The following is a 22,835-nucleotide window of genomic DNA, read 5'->3' as shown; positions in this document are numbered from 1 at the left end:
GAACAGAAATTTTGCTCGCGTCTCGGCTCGTAACTTGGAATACTCGCATGTGCAGCAGCTCGTATCTAGAGGTACTACTGTAGTTTGGGCTATATCTAATAGAATACAGGTAATTCTTGATACACAATCAAGGCCCAGAATTTTGCTCATAAATTGGAGCAATCATTAATCTGGTTCAATTTTGCAGTTATTTAATCATAGTTATAAAGCATGTCACTACACAATATATTTTCTACTGTTTTCTGCTGGAAAACAGCAAAATCTGTTTCAAATTGTTTTCATATGATCACGGAAAGCAGAAATTGCAAACCTGCTGCCAAGCACCAAAATGTTTGCTTCACAGATCCTACAATCCCACTGGAAAAAAAATATGTCAATGTCTAATAGGTGGGTTGATGAAAACATCCTATCCATAGCAAGATTATGCAGAATAATTATCAAAAACTGCACCAAAAGTGTGATACTTGTCTATTTGCAGTATGATAAAATATTTTGTATTGAAATATTGTAGGAGTTGGTAACTTTCGACCTGGAAGAAAAATAAATAAGTGTGACCTGCTAAAAGTGATTTTTAAATACTTATCTATATTTATATATATATATTTATAGTATCAAGGATGAAGAGGAACAAATGTGCCCCATTTGTTTGCTGGGGATGTTGGATGAGGAAAGCTTAACGGTCTGTGAAGAAGGCTGCAGAAATAAACTTCACCATCACTGCATGTCAATATGTACGTCACTGATATTATTATATGCACTTGAATCATAAGAATGGATTTAAAGAATAATAGCAAAGGAGATCCTTGCCAGGAGTGGAGAAACAAAAGTAATTGCAGTCATAAGTGGCTTTGTAATTGCTTGAACATTAATGGAATTCTTTTCTTACAAGCTAGTGTCTTAGAAAAGGAATCAATTTGAATGAAATAAGCATCTGTATATAAATGTAAGGAAACATGCTTTACACTTTTAAAATACAAGGGAGAATAGAAATATATAAAACATAACAGTAATTTTTATTTATCTTTGTAAAAATTTGTTGTTTGTAAAAATAACAAATATAAAGAGATCATTATTTAAATGAGCAGGTACAAAGCTTATGTAGTGCCTATAGAACTGTTAAACATACATTCTCATGTTGAATTTTTTTGTTAAGATCTGGTACTGTAGTGCCCACATTTATTGCATATGCCTTTACTGCATATTATTCTTTAGATATGTGATTAAGTATAACATTAGCTTTTCCAATGTCTGTTTGTTATGCAGTATAAATTCTTTGCACATTTTCGAATAATTTCTGTTCTAAAATGTCCTTTTTTGCTACTAACTTGAGAATCCATCTATTTTTCTTTGTGGGACTTTGGTGCAATCTTAGGGGCAGAGGAATGTAGAAGAAACAAGGAGCCACTTATATGCCCCCTTTGTAGATCTAAGTGGAGAACACATGATTTCTATAGGTGAGAATTTATTTTATTTGAATTTGTTGTATTGTCCATTTATGAGCAGAGTTAAATACCTAAACATTTTAAAAGCCTCATCAGTCTATTTTCAATTCAGCTTAGTTTATTATAAATGTCTGTTATAAGCTCTTTTCATCACAATTCAAGGAGGCTTTGGCAGTCCAGAGCGAACAAAGCATTTTCCTTTCTCTGGGCGTTTGGACAGGGAATAAACCTCTACCAGCGCCCAGAGAAAAAAAATACTCCCTTCGTTCTGGGCAGCCAAGGAGTCACCACAGCGAAGAAAAGGTGCTGGCTACAAAGCGAGTGAGCGAGCGAGAGGAGAGAGGAGCCCTTCAGCATGGGAAGTAAGAGGCAGCAGGTAGCAGCAGCTGCAGCTAGTGTATGGGAAGCCGCCTCGCACCGGGTGTATGGGAGGCGTGTGCTCCTCCCAGCTGTTTCAGAGTGCCTCTTTTTTCTTAAAGTTTTGGATTTTTTTAATTCCCCTCACCTTCTTCCTTCAGCAGCGACTGTCCTCCTCCTCTTCTTCCTCCTCCTCCCACCCAAATTCCAAGGTTTTATTTTTTTTCTAATGGGTTTGTAGGCATTATTTGCTTTTACATTGATTCCTATGGGAAAAATTGCTTCTACTTAAGAACGTTTCTACTTAAGAACCTGGTCACGGAACGAATTAAGTTCTTAAGTAGAGGTACCACTGTATTGCTTTACCAGAGCATACTTTTTGACAAGATACACATTCATATTTTTGAGATGAATTAAACCTTGAAGATAACCTTGGTTTTACTTGCACGTTATTTGGAGAAATTGAATTGCGACAAATAGATTATAATACAGATCACGTTAAATCCTTGATTTTCCTTTAAGTTTGAAAAAAAAATCTATTCATTATTTTTTTAATAAACTTTATTGATTTTTAAAAACATTTTCTTTAAAAACAATGACACAATTATACTTTTAGTAATTCTGCATTGATTCATAACAAAGAAAGAAAAATAAACAGTCACTTATCTGTATTTCATCACAATACTTTTGTTCAAGAATTATTTCTAATTCGATAATCAATATAGTTATATATTCATTTTTGCATTTGCATAATTTTTATATCTTTTTGTTTACATATTTGCAAATTACATTGCTGCTAATTCTGACTATTTTTTTATATATTATTTTTTTAGTCATGAATTGCCAAGCCCTGTTGATTCTCCTTCAATTGTATGTGTGGTCCAGCAACAAACTCAGCAACCTGTAACTGGTTCACCAAGGAGGAATCAAGATAGCAATTTTAACCTTACTCATTATGGGGTTCAGCAAATTCCTTCTACCTATAAGGACTTAGCTGAACCATGGATTCAGGTATGTTAAATTTCTAAACTATTTTTCTTTTGTCAGCTGCAACTTTAACACTTTATTTCAGTCTGCACAAATATGTAGGTTGCTGACTATATGTTTTTTGTTTTGTGAATATCTGAGTACATGTTAGTCATTTTCCCCCAGAGAACTTGCTTTTCCAGATTGTTACACAGCAAATGTCCATAGAAGATGTTTAGACTGTTACAAATAGTCCAACTACAATTCGGACTGGAAATCCAGGTGTAAATTGTGACAGTCATAAGTTGCGTCACGCATAGAACGGGAAGTGTTTTTCTTAACATTTTCACTGCAAAATTGTTAAGTAAACACAATGACCATTAAGTGAATGCATTGATTCAAATGGCATTTTTTGCTAGAAACTGGCAAAAAAGGTCACATTAATATGACCATGGAATGTTGTGATTGTGAAAAGGTGACCAGTTGCCAAACCCCGATATGCAGCCACATGACCATGGGGCAAGGCAACCATTTACAATGGCTGGGTCTTAAAGCACCCATTCCATTATGGTCATAAATATGAATAGTTGTTAAGTGACTTGTCATAATTAGACCCTATGCTGAAACTCTGTCTGGATGTCCTTCATCTAGATGTGATATGAATAGCTATTACAGTAGAGAAAAGAGTTACATCTTACATTGATTTCTTTCAGTTGTCAATTTTAAATTTCTTTGATTTGCTTATTTGTTTAGTTCTTGCCTTCTCATTTTATTTTTCTGTTTTATTATTAGTCATATCTAATCATGGTGAATCATACTTAAGAACTTTGGAGACCTGTGGCTATACTAAATTAGTTGATGTGCTATTGTGACCAGATACTTTGTTACTATAAAATACTTAAAATTGCTTGATAGCAGTGACTTCTGTGTCCAATTCTGGCAGTCTAGAGTCCAAACATAGTTTTCAATGGTAGACAACTGCAATAGCTGTATTAATTGTGCTCACCCTTGGAGAATGAAAATGAAAATATTTTCGTTCTAACTTCAGTCTACTTCAGAGTGTTTTTAATGAATTAAATCTATTGGTACATTTTCTTTCAGCCTGTCATGTTTCATCTTTTTTATTTAATAATGTTTAGTACAATATTGCAAGTTAATTGCATGTATGTATGGTTTTTTTAATGTCATTACTGTTTTATTGTATTGTTGGTTTTTATTATTAGATTTTAACTGCTTTTATTGTTGTTGTATTTATTCCTACTGTTAGCTGCTCAGAGTCCATTTTGGAGTGAGCGGCATATATATATATATATATATACACACACACACAAACAAACAAACAATTTTGTTAATCTGCATTGCTTCACAATATATATTGAAAATTAGAATTCTTAAAAGCATGCAGTACATCCGTTTGTGGTCAAAGCCATAAGAATTTCAGTGGTTTATTTCAAGTATACATGTGTATGTACCTGTAAATATGTAATTGTAGGATCTCCTTGTAACGTTGATTTCTTAGGTATTTGGAATGGAATTAGTAGGTTGCCTATTTTCTCGAAACTGGAATATACGAGAGATGGCCCTTCGACGTCTCTCCCATGATGTTAGTGGTGCTCTATTATTGGCTAATGGTGAAAGCACTGGAAATTCTGGAAGCAGTAGTGGAAACACCACAAGCCATGGAACTCTAGGGGCAGCTAATGGGTCATCCCAGACAAATATCTCAGGAGATGTTGTTGTGGAATCCTGCTGCAGTGTACTTTCTATGGTTTGTGCTGACCCTGTCTACAAAGTGTATGTTGCTGCTTTAGTAAGTAATTTTTTTTTCTTTTATAATCTTCCTTTCTAAATCATATTCAGAATTTAGAAACTGTGCAGCATATTTGAGATATAGATTCTTTACTTGAGACACAGACCCTCCAAACAAATATTTTTGCATATTTATTGTTTTGCTTTTTATGTAAAACATTAAATAAGAATTGCTACTACAATCTTCAAAGACTCACAGCATCAACTTTTCTATTTCCAAATTCTTAAAACGTTTGAAGTACTCTCGCTTTGCAATATTACTGAAACCAATTCCTTACATAAGTTGATTTTCAGTGTTAAGCTGCATGTATATATATGAAAGATAAATGTCACTACTTCCTTTTTACTTCGAATGTTATTCACTTCTTAAATAGTTTTTCCATTTGGGAGCAGTTTTCTGTAAAAAGTCTGAAAGCTGATTTGGTTGGTTTTGTCCTTTCCTAGTGGACTTTTGTAACTTTGCCTTAAGCTATTCCATTCAGTTTAATATTTATTTGGAATTTGAGAAAAAGGAGCAAATTTAAAATTATAGAGAGATGTGTTGTTTTACAATTGACAAATTTGTAGGAAGAAGAAATTTGTGTATAAAATGTTGTTTGTACAGGTTGGCGTATTTTATGTTTGTCTTTCGGTTGCAGAAATGTATGCAGGATTTTAAGAAGTAGTGGTTTTTTAAAATTTATCTTCTTTTTTTTTTAAGAAAACATTAAGAGCCATGCTGGTATATATTCATTGCCATAACCTTACAGAGAGGACAAAACTGCAACAGCTTTTAAAACCAGTTGTGGAAACCATATTGGTGAAATGTGCAGATCCCAACAGGTATATGCTTTAATCTATTTAAATATTTTAGATTACTGTGTTCGAAATTGTCTGTATCAGTTTTATAGTACAGGGACAAATTCAAGGGGAACTTAGCCATTGGTGGATTTGCATGCAGTTCTATTTCAGCGCATATTTGCGCTGAAAAAGTGAAAACTGTTACAAAAAAATAAATAAATTAGAAAAAAAGTAATATGTTAGCACGCTATTATTACCTAATACGATACTGATATATTGCGTTACATTTGTCTGTAGGCATTACTACTAATAAATACTAATAAACCAGGATTAAAAATTTCACATAGTTCTCAATGTATGACCACAACTGTGATTGACTCACCATTGTTGCGCAAAGAGTCATTAAGTGAGATGTCATGTGACTGCTTTGTTCGGTGATTGCAATCTTGGCATGCTCTGGTGTGATCATTCAGCAGTCTTATGGTTCTTAAGAAAATGAATTACAGTGGTACCTCTACCTAAGAACGCCTCTACTTAAGAACTTTTCTAGATAAGAACCGGCCGTTCAGATTTTTGCCTCTTCTTAAGAACCATTTTCTACTTAAGAACCCGAGCCCAGAAAAATTTCCCATGAAATTTGAGAGCGGCACAAAGGCCCGGACAGTTTCCTGCCATTCCCACTGGATTTCTCTCTCTGGCGCAGTGTATGGGCGGCAGCCTCGCGCTGGGTATATGGGAGGCATGTGCTCTTCCTCCCAGCCTCAGAGTTCCTCTTTTTTTTTTTAAAGCCTTAAAGTTTTGGATTTTTTTGATTCCGCTTCCCTCACATTCTTCCTTCGGCAATGACTGTCCTCCTCCTCTTCTTCCTCCTTTTCCTCCTCCCATCCAAATCCCAAGCTTTTATTTCTTTCCTAATGGGTGTGCACGCATTATTTGCTTTTACATTGATTCCTATGGGAAAAATTGCTTCTACTTGCAAACTTTTCTACTAAAGAACCTGGTTATGGAACAAATTAAATTCTTAAGTAGACGTACCGCTGTACTTTGTTTAGAGAACAGTGAAAATTACATAACAAGGTATTTAGTCAGCTCCAATAATAATTCATCCTTTATTTATCTTAAAATAATAGTTTTCTTTCTTCTTTTTACAGCCGCACAAGTCAACTTTCAGTTTCAACATTGATGGAGATGTGTAAAGGTCAAGCAGGAGAGTTGGCAATTGGTCGAGAAATACTTAAGTCTGGTAAATTTCATGTTTTTCTTGCTTAAGCAACTTTACCAATATAGTATAGCAATTAATGGCACTGCATCAACTGTGACACTGTGAATTCTAGTCCCACCTGAGGTGTCTTTGATTAATCAATTTCTTTCAGACATACAAGGCTAGAACAAACTACTTCAGAAAATGTTACCAATAAAACTTCATGAACCTATCCATGAAGTCACCAAGTGTCAAGATAGATTTAAGGAATACATGCACTGTATAGGTTAGTGATAGCCATATTTGAGGGCATGTGAGGCGTTGTGCTATGTCAGCTTCAGCACACATGCGCATGCTGGCCAGCTGATTTTCAGCCTTCTTATCGGCCATTTTCATTCGCCCCAGGTTTCAGGAAAGCCTCCTAAAGCCTTGGTGTGGCGAAAAATGGTGCGGCGAAAAATGGTGCAACTAGAAGTTCATTTCTGAACTTCCGGTTGGCCTTTTGGGCCATTTTTTGTTCTCCCCAGGCTTCACGAGTCCTCGGAGAGAGGCGGCATACAAATCCAATTAAATAAAATTAAATAGATAGATAGATAGATAGATAGATAGATAGATAGATAGATAGATAGATAGATAGATAGATTAGAGAGAGAGGGGGGAGATAGATAGATAGATAGATAGATAGATAGATAGATAGATAGATAGATAGATAGATAGATAGATAGATAGATAGATAGATAGCCCGCCCAATGGGCGAAGTCTGGGGGCTTAAGTGATATCTGTGTGCATGCGCAGAGGGGAGGACATTATATTGTGGGTGGGGACGTGCCCACCCAAGTCAAAAAGGTTCGCCATCATTGGTATAGGTACTACTCCCTAGAGATGCAGAATAGAATAGAATTTTATTGGCCAAGTGTGATTGGACACACAAGGAATTTGTCTTGGTGCATATGCTCTCAGCGTACATAAAAGAAAAAGATACATTTGTCAAGAATCATGTGGTACAACACTTAATGATTGTCCTAAGGATCAAATAAGCAATGAAGAAACAATATTAATAAAAATCTTAGGATACAGGCAACAAGTTACAGTCATACAGTGGGAGGAAAAGGATGATAGGAATTATGAGAAAACTAGTAGAAATATGTATGGGTTGGTCTAGCAATTTGAGATTTGGTTTGAATTTTTAGTTTAAAATATGTATATACATATAAACCTGCCAAATCTATTTGCAAATCTATTTGCAACTGCAATTTATTTCAACACATAAAATCAATTCCATTAATTATTTAATATTTTCTTGCAGGGTCCATTGGAATTGGGGGTATTGATTTTGTCTTAAATTGCATCCTTGGGACACAATCTGAATCAAACAACTGGCAAGCATTACTTGGACGTCTTTGTCTTATAGATAGATTGCTGTTAGAATTTCCTGGAGAATTTTATCCCCACATTGTTAGTGGAGACATTTTACAAGCTGATGCTATCATTGACAGGTAATAATTTAGAAAAACTTGCTTTTTAAAAAGTTGGTCTTTAGTATCAAAATGCTAGTTGGTTTGGAAAGTCTTATGTTAAAATCTATCTTTAATTTTTTTTTCTTAAAATGCTAATATTTTTTTTAAAGGTACAGTGATCCCTCGTTTTTTGCTGGGGATGCGTTCCAAGATCTAAGACTACCCGTGAAAAATAAATTTCCGTGAAGTAGAGGAAAGATATTTTTTAATGTATTTAACAAGTATTGGGACTTTTAAAACCCTATACCCATAATGTTTCTCAGCTGGAACAACATGTGATATCCTACCAGTTTCTTTAATAGAGTACAGTAGGACTATAGAAGAATTTTATGAATTTTTAATGGTTTAAAATTTTTAATGGATTCAAGCCCCCTTTGAAAACCCGTGAAGTAGCGAATCCGCAAAAGGTGAACCGCGAAATAGCAAGGGATTGCTGTATTTCAAAAAAATAAGTGGAAATTAACAATTTTGTGTCCATTTTTAGGTATGAAAAGCTGTTATCGCTACTGAGCTTTGCGCTGCGGTCAATTGACAACTCCCATTCGATGGTGGGCAAATTGTCCCGGAGAATATTTTTAAGTGCTGCCAGAATGGTTGCAAGAGTACCCCAGGTATTTGTAAAACTGTTAGAAATGTTGAGCATGACAAGCTCAATACATCATACTAGAATGCGTCGGCGATTGATGGGAATAGCAGACGAAATGGAAATTGCAGAAGCCATCCAGTTAGGCATGGAGCAAATGCATTCTGGGGAATGCAGGCATGAATTTGCACAGCCTCCGGTTCCTGATAACTCGCCAGAGACGACGGAGAATACTACTCCAAGCAACACAATTCAGTTAACAGGTAAAAGTGGGAAAGGACTAGATAGTAAAAAGCGAACTGCTACGCCGGAGGACTTTTCTGATATAATGGCTGGTATTTCACTGGGACTTCCTCTTACGGCAGGAGCAACGGAACAACTAAAGCCAGCCATTCAAACAAAAAGCAGATCCCCTGGTCAATGCTTGAACTCATCTCTCTCACCCTGTCATTCCCAAACCATGTTCCCCATTTTGCCTTCCCCCTCTACCCCATCTGCACCTTTAGGAACTGAAATGCCTAAACTCAGATCTCAGGGATTTGTTCCCTGCAAAATACCTTCGGCTTCTCCTCAAATGCAGCGGAAGCTCTCTCTCCAGATTCAAAGAAACTGTGCCGAACAAAAAGAATTGGAAAAGCTTTCCCCTGTTTTTACCCAGGCCAGGCCTCTGCCATTCAGTCATATACATAGGCCAAAGCCATCCCGACCTAAACCATGCGATGTGAATAAACAGGGGGAAACCTCCAAAAATAGCATGTCGCTCAATTTAAATGACGTATCACAGTGTGATAATAGTATTAGTACAGCTATACCAAGTGAAGAGACTGTTTTCACCCCTGTGGAAGAGAAACATAGCCAACTGGATATTAGTGCAGAACTCAGTTCTAGCATGGAAGACTTACTTGAAGCTCCAGCCAGTGATGGAACTGTCACATTCAAGTCCGAAGTGGCTGTCTTGTCTCCTGAGCGCGCTGAGAATGATAACACGTATAAAGACGATGTTAACCATAATCAGAAATGCAAGGAAAAGATGGAAGCTGAAGAAGAGGAAGCTTTAGCTATTGCCATGGCCATGTCAGCATCTCAGGATGCTCTCCCAGTAGTTCCTCAGCTTCAAGTTGGAAATGGTGAAGATATCATCATTATTCAGCAGGATGTGAGTACTGTATTTAGGATTTTACTATTTCTTCTTGTTACTATTGCACAATGCATCTCTGATAGCATTTTGAAGATAAATGGATTTTGTCCCTAAATAGAGTGCTGTTTGTAGTGATAGAGTAATCACAAGGTTTTGTGGAAATCACTATTGAAAGAATGCTACGAGAGACTGCAGTAGAAACTGCAAAAAAAATTGGGATCATAACTTTTTATATAGGTATATGCATAAAAAAGATAGATGGCATTTACGGATTTATTCATTTATTTACTCTTTTATTCCCAATCAAGGGCAACAGTCGCTTCCAATGATTTGCAACTATCCTGAGCAATTAAAGCAGCCATAGTAATACATTATTCATAAAATATTTGTATGCCACCCCGAGTCTACGGAGAGGGGCGGCATACAAATCCAATAAATAAATAAATTATTCACAATAAAAATTCCAAATAAATTAATGTGCTGGACCAACAATTGGTCCCAATAATAATATTCTTTTATTAAATTTGATTACATTTAAAATTGGTCCTTGATGAGAAGGTGGACAAAAAAGTCAAATGCAGATGAAACATTTGGCTGACTGTTGGACTAACCAACATAATATATCAATTTATATGCCTCCCTAACTTACGGCAACTCTAATTGTTCCTCAAAACTAAACAAAATCTGGTACGAGGACACTCGTGTGCACATCCTCACATGAGATTTTGCTTGCTGCGCATGTGCAGAAGCCAAATCTTGCGCCAATGGGTACACACACACGTGCCTACCAGGCATACCTGCGCCCGCGACGGCCTCGGAGGGCACACCAGGAGCGCCAGAGATGAGCAGCCCTTCACTGCTTCTCAGTCCTAGTGCAGCATATCTCACTCCTTGATCTTCCCAGCATCTTTTCCTCAGTCGCAGCTCTTATATATCTATGCCCCTATTTCAGTCAATACAACAGGCCAAAATACTCTAAATGTGCATGTTTTGGTTTGAGTTCAGACCAACCCAAACTCAAACATGTATTCTATGCACAGAATCTTATGTCTGTTATGTTCATTTTACAATGAAGCAGTATTTAATTTCTTGGCTATTATGATCTCTAGACAATTCCCACCCCAAGTTTTCGGAGAGTGGCGGCATACAAATCTAATGAATTGAATTGAATTCCAGCCACCCAGTTAAGAGAATGCAGATTTTTATGGCTGAATGTGTTCTACACACCTTTTGCCCAGAATGAGACCCCGTCTTATATTTTTTAGCCACCAAAAGGGGCACCAGATCTTATTTTGGAGGGGGGGGTATACTTCACTGAGTCACATCACTTGCCTGTGTCACTTCCAGCCTCTTTTTCACTGTCAGAAGCCTTCACAAACTTCCGAGGCCAGCAGGGCTTTCCTGAAGGCCTCTGCAGCCAATAACAGAACTCTAGATCAATCTGGAGGTCAATTCTCGGCTACAGAGGCCTTCAGGAATGGCAAGGCAACTGTGTGAAGGTAAGTAGTAGGGCAGCTCCACCCTGTTATACACCCCCTACCTGAATTTTTACCTGTGCATCTGTACATAGGGTTTATTTTGGGGAGATGACGTATAGTGGGCGCATGTGTAAAAATCCAGCTAGAACTTACTTTTGAGGTAGATCATATTTTGGGGGAAACTGTATTTTGTGAGAGAGATGCATGGTGTGAGTTCTAAAGTGTAGGATGGTCATCTCATTTTTCATAGATACTTATTGTGCTCTATTTTATCTGAATTGTGACTGCATATGTCAGGAAGATCATATTTTTAGCCTCTGGCACAGAACATTAGAGGCTGCCAGAGTGTATTTATTGATAACTTTATTAATTTCCACATGTGTTTTTATACACATAGCCAACACATCACAAACAATAACAAATAAAATCAGTTTCTGAATCACTGTATAATTATCACCTTTATAGCCCTATAGCAGAATACCAGAATATGAATAGGCAACATTTCACCAGATTTTGCTATGACTGTTCTACTTGGTCACCTAGACCAAGGGGTCCCAAACCTGGTCACCAAAGGGGCCCAAACCTCAGGGCCACAGCCCAGTACCAAGCTATGGCTTGTTTGAAACCAGGCCACGAGATAAATGGTCAAGCATGCCTGTGTGAAGCTGCACTTGAGCATGCAGCGGACACTTGTGCTCACACAAGTCCATTTGCGTGAGCAAAGGGCACTTGTGCTCACATGTGAAGCTTCACTTGTGCAAATGGAGCTTCGTGCAGAAGTGAAGTCAAATGAGTGGAGCTTGGCATGCAAGCCCAAGAGCCCTCCACTCGCTCATGAAGCTTCATTTGCACGAATGGAGGATTGATGTGCCGCTTGCACCTGCCACTTACATGCCCCCTTGCCGGACCAGGCCGCCAAGCCAGAAAGGTTGGGGACTACTGACCTATACTTTCTGAAAATACCCCTCAAGAATGAAGGGCAGTGAATTAGAAGTCATTCTTCATGGCAGTTCCCACTCTTTAGAATACTTGTCCCAGATAATAGCTATTCTGTAAAAGAAACAATTCATTTAGTTTTATTTCAGTGTGGTTTTGTCCCCAATGAATGGTAGTGCCTATTGTAATGAATTTACTTGAAGTTTTGTATTGTTGTTTATCCCTTGTCTTTGAATGCCTGCCATAGTTGTTTGGAAATGGAGCAGGTTATAAAAAGGTTAGGTTATATATGTAGAAAGTCTGTAAACATATCCTAAAAATTGGTTATTTTTTTTTCTTTAAATTGCTGGGTGGGGCAGATCTCAATTGGACAACCTGTGCACTTAAAGAAATACTTATGCTGTTTGCGTATTCTAAATAGAGGCTTCATATTTTCTTTTAAGAATACATTAATGCTTTTTTCTACCCAAATTCCAAAGGATTACATAATCCTATCTATTTATTTTGCAGACACCAGAAACTCTGCCTGGGCATACCAAAGCAAAGCACCATTACAGGGAAGACAATGAATGGCTTAAAGGTCAACAGATAGGCCTTGGAGCTTTTTCTTCTTGCTATCAAGCTCAGGATGTTGGCACTGGGACATTAATGGCGGTGAAACAGGTAAAAAGATGCTTGTTAATATTTTGAAAGCATTTTTTGATGAATATTTGGAAAATAACATTAAGATTAAATATTTGAAAAATTAACATTAAGAAAATAATAGGCAAAGACATACAGAGAGGTATTTTATCATTAAACATTCATTTTCCCCCTTCTGTGAACATGAAATTACTTTTTAAAAGTAATCATTCTAATGAAAAAAGATTGCATAGTATAGTCTCTCCTTGGTCTTTTAAGATCATGGATTGTATCTTGTTTTTATAATACTGTTCAGGCATTTGAATATTAAAAATTAGGCTGGAAACTATTGGCTGAAAGACCAGAAAATCTTGGATTTTGAGAAGAACAGAATAAAAGCCAATTTATTTCTGTCCTGTTTTACCAATTGTTGGATTTGCATTTTACTTCACTAATAGGACCATGTCATGAGAAGCATTCTGCCAAAATACAGGCAGTCTTCGTTTAATGACCAATTGTTTAATGGCTGTTTGAAGTTATGACTGTCAGTTACAGCCCATCCTCAAAATTAAGACTGCTGCTACACTTCCCATCCCTGCAGTTATATAAATCATATTTTGTGATGTTGCAACTGCCATGCATTTATGAGTGGTTTCAATGTCCCATTGCAAAATGACTAAAATTTGTGATCTCTTTTTGTCATTTTCAAAAAGAAAATGGGAAAAAAAATCACTGATTGGATGTGCTGGATTTGCTTAATGACTGTGTGAATTGCTTAATAAATGCTGTGACTCATGTAATAACTATTGTAAAACCAGTCATAAAATCAAATATCAAAAACAGTCATAAAATCAAATATGTTGAGCCGCTTAACAACAGGCACAATGACATACAACCAAAATTCCAGACTCAACTTTGGTCATAAGTCAAGTGCTACATGTATTCCCATATCATAGTGCTACAAAAATTATTTCATTTTTTTCCTCTTTCCTTGCAGATCCCACAAATATTTCTCCATTGTTCTTGATGTTTCTCTAATTATCAAAGCCTATACCAGTATATTATATAATAATAACAGAGTTGGAAAGGACCTTGGAGGTCTTCTAGTCCAACCACCTGCTTAGGCAGGAAACCCTATACTACTTTAGACAGATGGTTATACAACATCTGCTTAAAAGCTTCCAGTATTGGAAGTTGTTCCACTGATCAACCATTCCGACTGTCAGGAAATTTCTTCTTAGTTATAAGTTACTTCTCTCCTTGTTTAGTTTCCACCTATTGCTTCTTGTTCTACCTTCAGGTTCTTTGGAGAATAGCTTGACTCATTCTTCTTTGTGGCAACCCCTGAGATATTGGAACACTGCTATTATGTCTCCCCTGGTCCTTCTTTCCATTAAACTAGCCATGCCCAGTTCCTGCAACCATTCTTCATGTTTTAGCCTCCAGTCCCCTAATCATCTTTGTAGCTCTTCTCTGCACTTTTTCTAGAGTCTCAATATCCTTTTTGCATCGTGGTGGCCAAAACTGAATGCAGTATTCCAAGTGTGGTCTTACCAAACCCTGATAAAGTGGTATTAACACTTCACGTGATCTTGATTCTATCCCTCTGTTAATGCAGCCTAGAACTGTGTTGGCTTTTTTGGCAGCTGCTGCACACTGCTGGCTCATATTTAAACGATTGTCCACTAGGACTCCAAGATCCCTGTCACAGTTACTACTGTTGAGCAATTTATCACATATACTGTACCTGTGTGTTTTGTTTTTCTTGCCTAAATGTAGAACCTTACTTTTTTCCCCATTGAATTTCATTTTGTTAGATAGCGCCCATCGGACGCCCATCATACATATTGTTTTCCTATTTGTTGCAATGGAGGGGGGAGTAGGGTGTAGAATTAATTAATACTGTCATCTTTTTGATTTGTTGGAAGCATTTGTTGAATTGAGTATCACAATTTTTATGACTTTAAAATGGGATGCATAGCATGTCGCATGCGCACATTGTTTCAATATCACAATACACATTTTTTCAAGTTTTTATTTTTTATAAAAATGATAAATCAATGTGTGAACAGTATGGCACCTGGGCGCCATCCATTCCAATACATAGGAAATTGATCAGATTAAACATTATTACATTCAATCAACCTATGTACTTCTAATGGCAATACACATCTATATTAGATTACAACCATTATTCAATTATTCCACCTATTTCTCATTATTATTTTCATTTTATCAAATAAAAATGTATGCATGAATATTCCCTTCATTTCTATCATTTATTCTTGTTTTTAATCATGTTACCCTTTATTAAGAAACTTTTTCTTTCTTTACTGATTAACTTCTCACCATGTCACCTGCCTAGAAAAAGATAAAAAATAGAGAGGGGGGGGGGAGGGAAAAGCAACTCAGAACAGCAACAACAAAAGGAATCCTATAGTATTCTTTGTGTGGGTCAGAGGTTGCATGGATGGGCATGTCCTATGTGATCAAAGACCTACATAAGAATATTCATTTCATTTCATTTCATACAGTTAGCAGGATTTAGCAGGATTTTTGCTTAAGTTTGCTGTCATAGAGATTTGAGTAGACCTTGGAAGGTTCAACCTTGGGGCAAATTGTTCTAAGGAGGACGTGCTGACTGACATCTGTGCTAGCTGGTATCATTAAAAGCTATTTTCTTATCTACTGTCAAGGTTTTCTGCAAACTCTAAAGCTTTGTCCTTACACCTGCTTATTATAAGTTACTTCCTCTTGTAACACGGTGCATGTGCACACTGAAGTAGGAGTAGAGATAACAGTTCATTATAAAAGAGCTGACTGAGAAAATAAAAATCTTTTTCTCTTCTCTCATACCCTGGCTTTTGTCTTCTTTGTATCCTTTGCAACTTTAAAGAATCCTCCATCCATCATTTCTTGTCCGCTTCATAATTTGATTGCTCTGCTTTAAAATGAAGAGAGGAAAGCGGAAAGGCAAATCAGAGCAACAATAAAGATAAAGATCATCTACCTATCCTCTCTTGTCTGCTTCAATACTTTATTTGCTATGCTTCTTTTTGGGGGGACTTGCCTCCCATATTCCAATTTTAAGTCTCTATGTATATCTATTTCTCGCATTTCCAATCTAGATATTCCTCCCACCTCTACCTTCTTCTATTGCCTAATTTCTAAAATTTCTACCAAGGCCCCAGCCTCCATTTCATACATATCTTCCAACACTCTTAGTATTGTTTTCCCTCAGTTTAATTCATGACTTACTATTATTTCCATTGTTTTCTCCTCTTTGCATTTTTCCTTTCTTTTTTTGACTCCTTCCTTTCATATACAATATACAATTTTTAATGACATTCATCAAGAAGTGATTTAAGTAGGTATTGCATATGGAATGTTTTTCTGTATGTAAAGAGTTATTTGGAATTCCTCTAAGGAAAGGATTATATGCAATTTATTTGAATTTTGTCCCAATAAAATATTAATAACAGCAGGAAAAATAGCAGGTATTCAGGGTTGTTATATATACAGTAATACCTCGTCTTAGGAATCTAATTGGTTCCAGGGGGAGGTTCGTAAGACGAAAAGTTCGTAAGACGAAACATTGTTTCCCATAGGAAACAATGTAAAATCTATTAATCCGTGCAATGAAAAAAAAACCGCCAAAAAATGCCGCCGCACGGCTATCACCTTTTGAAACAAACCCGGAAGTTCGGGTTTGGCATTCGGGTTCAGGAGGACACTGGGAAGCCCCCCGGCTGTTTTAAAAGGTGACAGCCAGGCGGCGGGGCTTCCCAGCGGCCTCCCGAACCCAAACTTTTGCTGAACTTCCGGGTTCGGCGTTCGGGAGGCTGCTGGGAAGCCCCGCCGCCCGGCTGTCACCTTTTAAAACAGCCGGGGGGCTTCTCGGCGGCCTCCCGAACGCCGAACCCGGAAGTTCGGGTTTGGCGTTCGAGTTCAGGAGGACGCTGGGAAGCCCCCCGGGTGTTTCAAAAAGCGACAGCCGGGCGGCGGGGCTTCTCGGCGGCGGCGGGTTCGTAAGAAGAAAAACGTTCGTAAGAAGAGGCAAAAATTTTCTGAACCCCGGGTTCGTATCTCGGGTTGTTCGTAAGACGAGGGGTTCGTATCATGAGGTACCACTGTATATTGTACAGTTGTACAATTTGTTTAGTCCAAACATTGCACTCTTTCTTTCAATGACATTCAAAAAGCAATCTGTGAGACCAGGATAAAATTAAATATAATTTTAAAAATTCCTTCTAATGATTGCATATTCCCTTTACTTTCACAGTAAATTTACAATTTGGCAACAATGCTGGAAGCCTCTTAGGAACCTCATGTAAATCCCAGGTGTACATTCTGCACTTTGACCTAGTGATATCATGCAGGATATCATACTGTGAATATTTTCCTTCAAATAGTTCAGCATGGAATCTGATCTGTTTACAACAGTGACAGTTGCTACTTTTTCTGCTTATGGAATTGTCGAATCAAAATCTGACATGTTTTATGAAACAGGTAACCTACGTCAGGAATACATCATCTGAGCAGGAAGAAGTGGTGGAAGCCCTGAGAGAAGAGATAAGAATGATGAACCATTTGAATCACCCTAATATCATTCGAATGATGGGTTCTACATGTGAGAAAAGCAACTACAACCTGTTTATAGAATGGATGGCAGGTATGGATGCCAAAATGTATTCCTGTCGAGCCTGAAATTGACATGTGTAGCCATTTTGTTTTGCTCTATATTCTACTCATATATTCATTCCCAGAGTTAACTGAGGACCTCTGGGAGTTGAATTCCACAAGTCTTAAAGTTGCCAAGGTTGGAGACCCCTGGAATAGATAGTGTTCTGTCTGGGTCCCTCCAGAAGCAAACGCCAACCCAAAAAGAGAAGCCAGACACACTGGTAAAAATCAAAGGCAGTTTATAGAATTCAAAGCAAACACAGGTAACAGAAAATGTCCTTACAAACAGGAACACGCTGAAACTTCAAAGATATTTCACGAAGGCCATGAAGTAAAACAGGATTCTTGCTGTCAAAAACAACGCTGGAGATAACAAACATACGCCTCCCCCAAGTCTTCCAGTCTTCTAGGCCACAAGCCAAGATCAGAGACGCCGAGAAGCAAAGCAGGGTCACAGAACTTCCAGTTGATAACGCTCCACATGGCTGAAAAGGCTTGCCTGCCTTTTAAACCCTGCTGAGGAGAACCACACCCAAACCCAGCTGTTGCCAATTCAGTGATGCCAATACCTTTCTAATTGGTCCCGTCTCTGAGCTGCACGTCGCTGTCTCATGTCAATTATAGCCTGTGCTTCCTCATCCAATGAGGCCAGGCTACTGGCTGGGGAGAGCCCCCCCCCCCCCCCCCCGGGGCTCTCAGGCTGCTCCCCCTCATCCTCTTCCTGACTTTCCTCTCCCCCGTCTGCCTGGTCCTCCCCCTCCTGTTCACTGTCCTCCTCCTCCGGGCCTGGATCCAGCAGAGACGCAGCCGGTCCCTGAGGAGCCTCAGGCTGAATCACAACAGATAGTGAGGATTGTTTTGACTTGGTGAGCACTAATATTAAAGCAAGCATGTTTTCACCATATTTTGATGTAGACATTCCAAAGGCTTTGTCACATTGTGCATATTCATTATTAGCAGTACTAAAGAAACTTGTATATGAACTGAAACACTGAAACACTGAAACAGGGCCGGGTAAAACTTTCATAACATTTATGCTGAGAGTTCTGGAAGATTCAACATTTATATTTCAATGAAATATATTTTGTGAAAATTATATAGCACTAAATTTTATTGTTCCATTCTTAGTAAAAAAAATGTTGTTAAAATATAAAGTATTATATAATCTAACATTTATTTGTGTCTGTTTGATGACACAATCACACATCAATATAAGGAAGCCAAAGAGAATTCATTGGAAGCCCCTAGAATTCCTTTCCTGCCCTGTAGATCAAATTTTGCAACTACACTGCTCAAAAAAATAAAGGGAACACTTAAAAAACAGAATATAAGTTCAAGTAAATCAAACTTCTGTGAAATCAAACTGTCTACTTAGGAAGCTGTCCTGATTGACAGTCAATTTCACATACTGTTGTACAAATGGAATAGTTGTGCAAATGAAATATTCAATGAGAATATTCATTCATATCTAGGATGTGTTATTTGAGTGTTCCCTTTATTTTTTTGAGCAGTATATTTCAAATTGCTGTTTTCAAATTCATTCATTCATTTATTTATTTATTTATTAGAGTTGGAGGGGACTTACAGGTCATCAAGTTCAACCCCCTGCTGAAGCAGGAAACCCTGCACCTCCCCAGCCATATAGCAGTCCAATCTCCTCTTGAAAACATCCAGATTTGGGACAATCACAACCTCCGCTGGCAGGCCATTCCACTGGTTGATCTCCAGGTTGAATCTCTCCTTGGACAGCTTCTAACCGTTGTTCCTCGTCCAGCCCTCTGGTGCCCTGGAAAATAGTGTGACCCCCTCCTCTCCGTGGCAACCCCTTAAGTACCTGTATACAGCTATCATGTCCCTCCTGGACCGTCTTTTTACTGGACTATCCATGCCCAGTTTCATCAACCTTTCTTCATATGGCCTGGTCTCCAGTCCCCTTATCATTTTAGTTGCTCTTTTCTGCACTCTTTCTTCTATATCTTTTTTGAAGTGTGGTGACCAGAACTGGATGCAATACTCCAGGTGCGGCCTGACTAGGGCATTATAGAGTGGTATTATTACCTCTCTAGTCTTGGAGTGTATCCCCCTGTTCATGCAGTTTAGGATTATGTTGGCTTTTTTAGCCGCTGCTGCACATTGCTGGCCCATGTATAGTCAACCTAAATGGATAAAATATATTCCTGTTTTTCAGGAGGATCTGTTGCTCATTTGTTAAGTAAATATGGACCCTTTAAGGAGTCTGTGGTTGCCAACTACACAGAGCAGTTGCTTCGTGGCCTGTCTTACCTTCATGAAAATCAGATCATTCACAGAGATGTCAAAGGTAAGATCAATGTTACTATAGCTAGACATTTACACATTGCCAATCAGTTTCATTTTTAAAATTGTTGGTATAATTATTCCCATTAGATGATAATGGGAATAATTATACCAACAATTTTAAAAATGAAACTAGATAGTGATGAATTAACATTCATCACTATCTAGTTTCATTCTTAAAATTGTTGGTAGATATTAACTTGCCTCAATGTGTTTAGCTATCTTGGTATCATTACTTATATAATGTTCCATACTTATTTCTCTTCATCTTGTATTATGTTAAAATAGTGTGAAAAGCACAGATTTTTGGCATAAAGGAAGATATCTTGTAGTCCTCAGAAGGAATTATGGTTACCTTCAAAACTATTCTGTGATGTAGTACTGAAAGTACAAAAAAGTAGGATTGTATGCTGTCATGCACAATGCTAACTTCTATTAGGTTTTTTTCAAGCCTAGTTGTTATATATTATATGTATAATCATCTATAAGATAAATATTTATATATAAAAGACAAAGGTAGAGATTTACATTATAAATTGTTTTAATTGTTGCTATTGGTTTTAATTGTTGCTAAAGTATACCTACTTTAGCTTTTTTATTTTTAATATTGTTGCTAAAGTATACCTACTTTAGCTTTTTTTATTTTAAATATTCTATTTGTGTTCTGGAAAAATATTATTTGGGAACATCTCTAATAGACATATTTAATAGCAATTTTTTTTTTAGTCTATAACTATTTAAGTATCCAGATTGTTATTCTGTCCTTTTGATTCTAAATTTCATTAGTAGTAGTAGTAGTAGTAGTAGTAGTAGTAGTAGTAGTAGTAGTAATATTATTATTATGCTAACTTTTATATTTATAATACAACAATGTAGACTGCAAGATATATTTAAATTTACCCCAGCATTTACTTTATTGAATAAAGAAAAATAGTTCATTTTTTTCATTTTCTACCACAAGTGTATTTGCATTTCTTTCATCAGTTAATTGCATTTCTAATACTGCCAACAGGTGCCAATTTGTTAATTGATAGCACAGGTCATCGGCTAAGAATTGCTGATTTTGGAGCAGCAGCTAGATTGGCATCAAAAGGAACTGGTGCTGGAGAATTTCAAGGACAGTTATTGGGGACCATTGCATTTATGGCACCAGAGGTAAGATTTCATCTTAGGAAAAAATATATTAACGACTTTTGACTTAACCTTTCTTTAATTCTATGAAACACTAATTTGAGTGGGTACAGGAATCTGAGAAGAACCTTCTTTGATCAAGCCAAAATCCAATTCCATGATTCCCACTTAGGCCAATCAGCCACCTATTTTAAAGAACTGATTGAAATAATTCCCATTTTTGCCCTCCCATTATTCAGAATTTGATTGACTTTGATAATTTAACATTCCTCTATTACCTATGGCAGAGATGGGGAACACGGCTGGCTCAGGAATTATGGGAGTTGAAGTCAATAACTCATCAAAGGGCCATAGTTTATCTAAGAATTGGGACATCATCTAAAAACATATGCATAATTTGTAGGGCAATAGCAGCCATAGTCATATCCCAATACTTTTGCTCACTTTTTTCTTACTTGAAATAGTTGACGTCCTTGTCATCATAGTAATATGAAATGATGATCCAAATCAGGAGAGTGCATCTACATTTTCAATCATTTATCTGATGCCTTCTCTCCTGTATCTAGATACAAGGTTTGTTAATTATTATTTTGAAAAGCATCTTCCGCATTACAATATTAGTGGACCAGCCTGACTTGTGATGATATGTGAATTCTCTTTTAAGAAAAAGCTACAAGTGAGCAATGCTACTTGTGTTTTAAGAAATATTGTTCTGGAAATAAATAGCAAAATACCTTGACTTCCCTAATAGCACTGGCATTTTCTTTCTTTGCTGTCAAGCAGAGTTCATGGTAGACAGCTGCTCTTAAACAAAGAATTGCTAAAAATACATAAATGATTAATGCACTTTGGGAACCACAAATAGTCCTCCATTTCCACATTCTCTTCAAATAAAGCAGTGGTTCTCAACCTGGGGTTGGGACTTCTTTGGGGGTTGAACGGCCCTTTCATAGGGGTCGTCTAAGACCATGGGAAAATATGAATTTCTCATGGTATTAAGAACTAAAACTTCTATTCTGGCACCTTGGAACATATTTTTACAATCCGGCCAAACAGGCGTTTACAGTGGGGATGTCCCTCTGACCTTTTTGCCAATCAGCTTAAAGCTCTGCTGGGAGAATTGGCACTGGACTTATGGTTGGGGGTCACCACAACATGAGGAACTGTGTTAAGGAGTCGTGGCATTAGAAAGGTTGAGAAGCATTTTAAAGTTAATGGGGCCACTGGTCTCACAGGAACAAGTATTTAATTTTCATGGGATATAGCAAAAGCTGAAAAACGTTGATATTTATGCTCTGAACTGGAATTTGTAAGTGTAATATTTTTCAGGAACAGTGTTTTATGGATATTGAAATAAAGCAATCTCTTGTGACCTTTTATGATGGCATCCTACTTCAGGCTAATATGATAAAGCATTTTACACTGTTGGTTTTTTTAAGGTGCTCCATTGATGAATCAAAATTAATCTCATTTATTTTTTCCTCTCTTAGGTGTTGAGAGGCCAACAGTATGGCAGGAGCTGTGATGTGTGGAGTGTTGGCTGTGCTATTATAGAAATGGCTTGCGCTAAGCCCCCCTGGAATGCAGAGAAACATTCCAATCATCTTGCTTTGATATTTAAGGTAAAATGATCCTTAAGAGAAAATGTTAAAGCCTATAGTTGAGGAAATGCACAGAGAGTTTCTTTCATTCAAAGGCCACTGACATGCCCAAGAGTGCAGTGTAAATTTGTCATTAGAATTTGAGAGGAAAGGAATTTGCAGCAGATAGCTGGATTAGGCTAAATGATAACCATGCACATAAACTAAAGGATGTGAAGAACATTATATAACCTTTTCAAAGGGTGATTAGGGATATCTTATAGTTTGAAAGCATTT

The 22,835-nt window shown here is 37.2% G+C and overlaps 1 protein-coding gene across 1 annotated transcript in view; it reads left to right on the top strand.

Moving 5' to 3' along the window:
* MAP3K1 (mitogen-activated protein kinase kinase kinase 1) overlaps positions 1–22,835 on the top strand; it is a 78,444-nt gene that overhangs the window by 51,832 nt on the left and 3,777 nt on the right. The window contains exons 7-19 of the mRNA XM_070743321.1: positions 610–731; positions 1,373–1,454; positions 2,633–2,810; positions 4,285–4,575; positions 5,275–5,396; positions 6,506–6,597; positions 7,862–8,051; positions 8,557–9,811; positions 12,718–12,870; positions 17,338–17,500; positions 19,700–19,831; positions 20,840–20,982; positions 22,449–22,580. Coding sequence (XP_070599422.1) covers positions 610–731; positions 1,373–1,454; positions 2,633–2,810; positions 4,285–4,575; positions 5,275–5,396; positions 6,506–6,597; positions 7,862–8,051; positions 8,557–9,811; positions 12,718–12,870; positions 17,338–17,500; positions 19,700–19,831; positions 20,840–20,982; positions 22,449–22,580 — 3,055 coding nt within the window. The remainder of the gene's footprint in view (positions 1–609; positions 732–1,372; positions 1,455–2,632; positions 2,811–4,284; positions 4,576–5,274; positions 5,397–6,505; positions 6,598–7,861; positions 8,052–8,556; positions 9,812–12,717; positions 12,871–17,337; positions 17,501–19,699; positions 19,832–20,839; positions 20,983–22,448; positions 22,581–22,835) is intronic.

The sequence above is a fragment of the Erythrolamprus reginae genome, chromosome 2 (assembly GCF_031021105.1).
Source record: "Erythrolamprus reginae isolate rEryReg1 chromosome 2, rEryReg1.hap1, whole genome shotgun sequence".
In the NCBI taxonomy this organism is placed as follows: domain Eukaryota; kingdom Metazoa; phylum Chordata; class Lepidosauria; order Squamata; family Dipsadidae; genus Erythrolamprus; species Erythrolamprus reginae.
This window is presented reverse-complemented; position numbering and strand designations above follow the sequence as displayed.